Below are 8,621 nucleotides of genomic sequence, written 5' to 3'. Positions count from 1 at the left end.
AGTACTGGGGTTGGGGATTTAGCTCAGTGGTAGAGCGCTTGCCTAGCAAGCACAAGGCCCTGGGTTCGGTCCCCAGCTCCGCAAAAAAAAAAAAAAAAAGAAAAGAAAAAGAAAACAAGTACTAGCAAGGATGTGGAAGGAGTGCTTATCCTTCGGTAGTGGAAATGGAAGGTTGTGAGAACGGCCATTGTGAGAATCAAAAAACAGAGGACAGGGCTGGAGAGATGGTTCAGTGGTTAAGAGCACTGACTGCTCTTGCAGAGGTCCTGAGTTCAAATCCCAGCACCCACATGGTGGCTCACAGCCATCTGTAATGAGATCTGATGCCCTCGTCTGGTGTGTTGGAAGACAGATATATAAAATAAATAAATAAGTCTTTAAAAAAAAAAAAAAAAAAACAGAGGACAGCCTGGCTGGCACACAACTTCAATCCCAGCATTGGGAAGCAGAGGTAGGTGTCATCTCAGCGAGTTTGAGACCAGCCTGCTTTACACAGTGAGTTCGCAGTCAGGGCTACATGGTGAGGTCCTGTCTCAAAACAAACATACCCATTACTGATGTCAATACAGGAAGTTGTTTCTAAAACCCTAATGAAATACTGTGCTGTAGCGATGAACAATGAAAGAGAGTGGGAGGGTGGGGATGTAGCGTCGAGGTAGTATAGCACTTGTGGGGTGGGGGTGGGGGTGGGGGTGGGGGTTCAATCTCAGCATGAGGCCTTGGGCTCAATCTCAGCATTGCTTAGAATAAGTTTCCTGGCTGGAGAGATGGCTCAGTGGTTAAGAGCACTGACTGCTTCCAGAGGTCTTGAGTTCAATTCCCAGCAACCACATAGTGGCTCATAACCATGTAATGAGATGTGATGCCCTCTTCTGGTGTGTCTGAAGACAGCTACGGTGTACTGGCGGGCTTCTGTCAGTCTCTCTGGTGTCTCCTGGTAGGACAAGCAAAACTGACTCAGAGGACGAAAGATTTACCTCAGTCCATGGGTGCAGAGGTTTCTGTGGTCAGCACATCCTATGTGTGGGCCTGAGGTGAGGCTGTTCACTCAGCAAAACAACTCACCTGACAACGGACAGAAAGCAGAGCTGGGAGAGGGCCAGGGCAGGGCACGCATCCCCGGGGAGTAGCTTCCTGCTACACCTCACCTACTTTCTCCAATACCGTGAATGGATCCAGCAAGGGTTAATCCCTGGGTTAAGGTTACTCTTCACTGCACCAACAGCCTGAGGGGAAGCCACACATGCAAACCCAGAGGTGTCCCTCTTCCATGGTTGTCATGACAACGCAGGTGGCTGCAGGTGTTTACCCTTGAGTTTATCACCTGCTGACAACACAGGTGGAGCTGCAGCTGTTCACCCTTGAGTTTATCACCTGCCACCTGTATTTGGATCTCAGTCCATTCAAAACCCTAAGCAGATATATTTTATCCCCATTTTACAGATGATGTTATAATATGGATCTCAGGTTGACAGACTCTCTGCCCGCTCATGTAAGAAACTTGGCTGTAGGAGAGTATGGGAAGCCCCGGCATGCTGAGTACGTAAGAGCTTACAAATTCCAATAAGACACCACCAATGAAGAGACTGGGGTTTAAAGTTTTAATAATAAATTGTGCCAGTAGAAGCTTTCAAAGGCAATGATATATCAATAAATAATAGTTAAATTGAGTTCCTGAGAAAGAACCTACCACATGAAACTATGTCAGAGCGCTGTAAATAACACGGCATTACTACAAAATAGCGAGAATACTGTAAGTCACAATACAAGCACAGCAGACCAGAACATGCCATTCATACAAATGTAAACCAGGACACGGGAATGTTTCTTAGACATAGATAAATTTGTAAGTGTTTCTGCCTAGATACATACTAAGTAACGGATACACTGTGCTAAGAACCTCAATGAAAGTATGTGGAATAGTATGACGAAAATGTGATGCATTCCATCCTTTAAAAAGCAAAAGAAATTGAATGTACTCAAATATAAATCACCTTATGTAGGAAGCGTACTAATTTGAAATAAGGAATATTTTGTGTGTTTATCTATAGTTATATACACACCTATATGTCTAAGAAAAAAAGTATGGCTTGTTTTTGTACTCCAATGTCACTTTGAAGAATCTGTTTTTCTTTTTACAAAGTTAGAAAAGCGTATTGATTAAGCCACACTGAGAGGTGACAGACACCTCACATATAAAAGAGGCAGAGAGGACTGAGTTTCAGGGACCTCCTGGCTGGCGAGAGAGCAGGAAGGACTTACATCACCTTTTGCTGTGGGAACCCTGTATGTGACGTATGAAGTAGCAGGGTCCCAGCTCTAGCTGTCTACACACCAAGCTGACAGCGTACTGGACTAGAGAAATGGACAAAACGCTCTAATTACGTCCAATGTTTTGGCATAGCTGATTTAATCCCTTTTGATGTGTTTTATATATGACAAACGTTTACATTTGCCTCCCAAAGAACCCAGTCATATTCAAGACACACACATTAAAAAAAAGTCACACTTCAGTTATACATATGCACTTCTTTAACAATAAGGGCTACAATCATCACCCACACAATACATTATCCGCACACTGTCTAGAATACCTCATTTAAAAACGTATTCACAGGACCTGCTGTGAATGGCAAGATACGGTAACTTTAGACTAGGAAGCTCTGCTCATGCAGTACTCTCTCTCCACACCAGACACCGGAGTCACACCCACCGTCTCTGCGCTCACTCTAGGAACTCTAATATGCAAAGGAAAAACACACAAAAGCAGCTTTTTAACATTACATCACAATTTGAAATGTGGGAAAATGCAAAACAAAGCCACTGTGTAGATAGACGGTCCTCCTGACTTGGAGCAGAGCCCGGCCTCATTCTCTCTTATTGCACAGACTTCTCACCACGCGGTCTTCAGGGCTTCCTTTCCTAATGTGGACAAGTGCTATCAGATACGACACAACGGGAGTAACAGCAGCATGGTTTGTCAGTCAGTCCTTATAATTTAGTAAGAAAAAATGGGTGTCCATAAAATAAGTGCTCTTTCCATACTGTACTAAATTTTTAAAAATATTGTTTTAACGCAGTGAAGGTCCTCAAAGGGATAATTCGACGTCATGGTGACCCTTCCTGTTGCCCATTAACCAGAGCTAAAAATGAAGGATTTCTAAGCTTCAGTTTGTCTTTTGAAAAACATCTGGTTTGGGGTTTCCTCAAGTTGTGGTCAACTGAGGCCACGGGCCCCTTACACATACACTGGCTGGCAGCCCTCGGCCGCACCTCCTAACTCTGCATCCCCTGGGTCTGCACTCTCAGCCGGCTCTGAGGGCTTCGGGCACCGGAAGGGATAGCCATTGTCATCGAAGAACCTGCGGAAGGTGAACTCATAGAAGGCGTGCTCTGGGTGTTTGCTGTTGGGGGATGCCAACGTGTCCCAGGCCTTGGCACTTTCTCCGCTGGCCTCGTGCCAGGGGCTTTCTTCATCCACTGGGTCAAAATTGGAGGTGTCCATGGGGTGGCTGATGGTGGGGACGTAGGGTGCAGGCTGTTTCCGGATGTCACGGGAAAAGTCGATGGTGCTGAAGAACGGGTGTGCCTTGAGGTCGTCTGCCCCGTCCCTGCCCAGGCGGCAGTCAGCCGCGCAGCACAGCTTGGTGATGAGGTCTCGGGCCTCGGCGCTGAGTTTCACCTGCGTAGGGATGTGCAGCGTGTTCTCCCAGTTGATCACCTGTGGGTAGCAGAGCCGTTGTTAGAGCTCAGGCTACCTATGCTTCCTAGGCCTTAAGCCTGCACAGCTCCCACCTCACACACAAGCAAGTGCAAGCCTCTCACATCTTCAGCTAAGGCAGTGGGATTTTGTTGGGCCACCACAATGCTCAATTTGGTATTTACTGAGGCTAGAGGGTAGCCTTGGAATTTTTCTTTTCTTTGAGGTAACTGAACTCATCTGGGAGGTCATCAAATATCTGCCATGAAGCCATGTGAAGAAAACCTAAGGTTGTCTGTGTTGTCAGGCTTAGGCCTTCGTGGAACCAGATAGTAGAATGTCTGCGGACTGAGGGTCGGATCTACAGTAAATGTTTTAGTGGGGAAACTATAAAATGTAACCTAGGTCTTCCTGGATACCAAGACAGCAGCAGGGAAGAAAGAGTACGTTGGATTTCATGAAAATTATAAACTGTTATGCCGTGTATGGTGGTCCACATCTAGAACCCTGAGCACTTCAGAAGCGGGATAGGCAAGTCACAAGCCACAAGGCCAGTCTGGTCTACCTGTGAGTTCCAGGTCAGTTAGGAGTACACTACTGGGACTTCACTAACTCAAGTTACTAAGAACGAAAATGCTACCCATAAAATAGACTGCCTGCCAAGCACACGCCTGTAAAGGACTTAACATCTAGAATGCACAAAGAACGCCAACAATGCTCTGAATTTTGAAAAGCACAAACAGTGAGTGAGCACAGGGACACATGCTCAGTGGCACCGATGATCACTGATGAAAGGTGCAATGATACCCACCCCACCCCACCCAGGAGGATAACAGCTATTCCAAAGAGTGGGTAGGGCTGGGTATGATAATGCGCATCTCAAACCCCAGCACTCAGGAGGCCAAGGCACATGCACACTAGTAAGCGGTGGCAAAGCCAAGGATAAAATGGAGCCTGCGTACCCCAGCAGAGTGAATGGTTCAATGTGTACTCTCAGAACTGAGGAGACTGAGACAGCAGGAAGCCTCAAGTCTGAAGCTACACTGGGTTATATATGGTGAGCCTCTCAGCGGAAAAAAAAGCAGGAAGACTGAGAAGATGCGTTATATAAAATCGTGTGGTTATTGTTAACAGTCTGGCAGTTCTGAGAGGGACACAGAACCCTTTCTGTGTATAAATCCAGGAGGACTGTGAGGAGGGCTTGGAGCAGAGGCTTAGGCCTGTGCACAGCAGCATTACTCACAGTAGCCAAAGGGCAGGAGACACCCAGACACCCACTAACCAATGAATGGATAATCAAAGCAAGGGGCACATATTAAAAAGCTGCAGTTCAGGCTTACGAGGAAGGAAATCCACACACACAAGCAGGATGAACCTCGAGGACAGCATGCTAAGTGAAAGACAGCAGGTAAGACAGAAAAGAGCGCAAGTCCACATCTGGGAGGCGCCCAGTCAACTTCTGAGGCAGGGTACAAGCAGCTGGGGACAGGGATGGAGCAGCTGTTCACTTGTACGAAGTTTCTACGTGAGACGAAAACATCCAGAAATGGTTTGTACAGCCCCATGTGAACACACTTAAGGCCAACAGATCACACACTTCAAAATAGTTGCATGTAACTTCATGTCATATCTATTTTACCACAATAAAAAATAAACTGGCTTACTATCATCAGGCAAATTAGTGAGCAGCTCAGCAACTTAAGTAGTAAGCAGGAAATAATGCAGAACCAATTGTATCGTTCAGTTGATCTGAGTTTTACTCAGTTTCTTTTCTCCCCACCCCAAGACAAGACAGTGTTTCTGGGTAGCCCTGGCCATCCTAGAACTTGCTCTGTAGACCAGGGTGGCCTCGAACTTAGAGATCCATCTGCCTCTACTTCCTAAGTGCTGTGATTAAAGACATGCACCACCCCCACCCAGTTGATTTAAAAGTTTCTTATGCTCCACCATAGATATATCTGGATTAAAAAACAAAACCAAAAACCTCCCTAGAATTGTGCTTCTGTAAATCCACTGACCAAAGAGTTCAGATTTTCGGCTTAGCTCTGAGTAAGGATTAACTCATCTGGAAAGCAAGTGGTGTGACTCTAGAAGGAGCTACTGTTTTCAGTGAGTACAGGGGATACGCACATCTGGCCTGACCACATGGCTGGTCCTTACAGCCAGTGACAAGGCATCTGAATAAGCACCAGGCCAGAGGGGTGACTTCTCTGCAGGGGCTGACGGCAGCTGCCACTGTATCTCACTGTGCCACTCGCTTGGAAACAACAAGAGGTAGCTACGGGTGACATAAAATCACAGGTGCACACATGCATCAAAACTCGTGGCTAGCTTTGTTCTATTATCAAAAATTTAGAAGTATAGTAAAAATAAGAGGTCCTCTCTTTGGATTCTTTGGAAACCCCCACTATAAATATCAGCCATTTCTAGTCTACATGGAGTAAGAGGTCCAAAACTGTCCGAGGGCTCGGCAAGGCACGCTGCATCATACAGACACACACATAACATAATGACGTGTTAGAAAGCTTACCTTCAGCTGGGTTTCTGTGGGAGTTGGTGCCAAGAAAGGTGGCTGCCCAACCAGCATCTCAAAAAGAATCACACCAACACTCCACCAGTCACAGAGCTGGGTGTACCCTGGAAGACAGCATCTCTCAGTCACTCATACAGGCTCCCTCGGGTCCTGGGTGTCTAGGCTGAGGAGGACGGAGTGAGAAGGCTCAGAGGTACCTCTGTGCTACTAAAAGCAAGTCCTCAGGCAAGGGGCTCAGACTGGCAGCTACAATGGGCTCACAGGGAGGTGCTAATAGATATCACAGGCCATAGACAGTTGGGTTTTCTTGTAATCAGGTCTTCATGAACAGAGGATGCGTTTAGTAAGAAGACTTAGCATTAGTGTTTCATGTGACTGAGTGGGCATGCAAGCTACGGCATATGCTGGGGGTCAAAGGACAATTTCTGGGAGTCATTACTTCCTTCCACCATATGGATCTCAGGGACTGACCTCAGGCTGCCCAATTCTCTACTCACTGGTTGTTTGTCAGGTGCAGAAAGCAGATGGCTTCACAGAGAAGTTTATAAATCAGTTTAAAATGATGTTGAAGAACATGGAGACTAGGTAAAGACTGTCTCAAAAACAAAAGTAGGCAGCCACCATGGCAGTGGACAACTGAACAGCTCACCAAGTGTCCTCCCAGAGCTCCCGCCTGTGGCACTCAGGCTGACCAAGGGAGGCCGTGGAGAAGGGGCCTTTGTCTTAGAGGCTCTCCACGTCTCAGCCACTTTGAGTAAACTCTGGAGCAGGAGCAGCTGGTAAAGCTTTGGGCTCTGTCTTCATCAGGCCTCCTAGCACTGACGCCTGCAGACTAACCCCAGCCCTGGTTCCTACGCAACTCCTGGGCACCAGAATCAGCGTGTATTAGCTCTCAGGAGACACCTCTGTGCTTATGCTGAGAGGATCAATAGCCTACATCAGACACTGTGCTGATGGAGAGCCTGAACCGGGCTGGACTGGTCTGAAGTACAATATGAACCAAAAGACGGTCTGTGTCTGGATTAACCACACAGTCAAGCCGACATCCACTGTCACTACAGACCAGAGGTCCCCCTGGGGTTCCTCCAGTTCTGAAGCAGATAGTATGTCCTGACCATCTATCCAGGAAACCAATTTCACCAACAAGTAGTAATCTGATCCCCATTAAGGTTTTGAGCCGGACAAGAATTTGTGTGTCAGACAGGGAGTAGCCCAGCCTGGACAAGAGAGAGGAAAGCAGAGCTTGGAAATGATGGGCGTTGAGAATGATGGGAAGGCAGTGGCTCTAGAGCCCCAAACAATTCCATCAGTTCACCCTGCATTTTTTAAAGTTAATTAATTTATTTTTATGTATATGGGTGTTTTACCTGCATGTTTGTGTGTGCATCATGTGCATGCAGTGCCTGTTGAGGCCAGAAGAGGGCACTGTATCCCCCTGGACCTGGAGTTAAGCCAGTTAGTTTGAGTCTCATTCCCTTGGATCTGAGGTAAAAAGCCCACAACCCAAGGACCCAGGGTAGAGGGTGAGGGAATACTGGCTTAATCATAGGGAAGCAAAGGCCCTTCCAGATCAGAAGGAAGATGATGGAGCCTCATTGCTAGGGAAACCATTAGGCTCACAGGCTTAGGTGGGTGTAAGCATGTAATAAGAATACACGTGGAATTACAGAAATGAGCCGAGAAGGGCATGGGCTGCATACCTTTGCGGAGAAGCACCTCAGGAGCAATGTAATTTGGTGTCCCCACCAGAGAATGTGCCAGGCACCTCTGGTGCTGCTTCTGTGCTCTCTGCTCCAGGGTCTTCAACCTGTCTCCACAGCGACAGTTGGAAACGTCGTCCCAGAGGTCACCAGGCTCCATGCTGTCCTGTCTGATGTGGTTCCCTTTATGGAGGAAGGTGAAGTGACAGAAAAGAATGTAAGCTTTAATATTCAACAATGCAGCAAATCCACAATTCTGGTCAATTCCTCTCAGCACAAATTCCTCTCCACGGATGAACCCAGGACCTTCTACATGCCAGTCAGGTATCTCCACGGATGAACCCAGGACCTTCTTGCCAGTCAGGTACCTTTTACTGAGCAGCGATTCCAGGACTCTTGAGATTTATTTTTCTTTTACTAGGGTAGTGTGGTGTTTTTTTTTAACAAAGCCTTTAGTGGTCAAGAAAGTACTGTAAAAAGAAAACGACCTCACACATGTCCTGCCACACTCCTTACGACGAAAGTTTGCTACACCAAATTACAGTGACAGCAACAGGTCATTTTGAAATGAGAAGGAGCCATGAGGACTATACAGCTGCCTAGAGCGGCTATTCTCCGTGTGTGTGTGTGTGTGTGTGTGTGTGTGTGTGTGTGTGTGTGTGTGTGTGTGTGTGGAGGTGCACACAGT

General features: G+C 46.9%; 1 protein-coding gene across 1 annotated transcript in view; it reads right to left on the bottom strand.

Annotated features, from left to right (window-relative positions):
- Positions 1 to 1,589: 1,589 nt before the first annotated feature.
- Positions 1,590 to 8,621, bottom strand: part of Lats2 (large tumor suppressor kinase 2) — a 50,926-nt gene continuing 43,894 nt past the window's right edge. Inside the window, exons 6-8 of the mRNA XM_032917685.1 lie at positions 7,934 to 8,116; positions 6,231 to 6,337; positions 1,590 to 3,721 (exon numbers count right to left, since the gene is read on the bottom strand). Coding sequence (XP_032773576.1) covers positions 3,239 to 3,721; positions 6,231 to 6,337; positions 7,934 to 8,116 — 773 coding nt within the window. The 3' untranslated portion in view covers positions 1,590 to 3,238. The remainder of the gene's footprint in view (positions 3,722 to 6,230; positions 6,338 to 7,933; positions 8,117 to 8,621) is intronic.

This window comes from Rattus rattus, chromosome 12, assembly GCF_011064425.1.
Source record: "Rattus rattus isolate New Zealand chromosome 12, Rrattus_CSIRO_v1, whole genome shotgun sequence".
In the NCBI taxonomy this organism is placed as follows: domain Eukaryota; kingdom Metazoa; phylum Chordata; class Mammalia; order Rodentia; family Muridae; genus Rattus; species Rattus rattus.
This window is presented reverse-complemented; position numbering and strand designations above follow the sequence as displayed.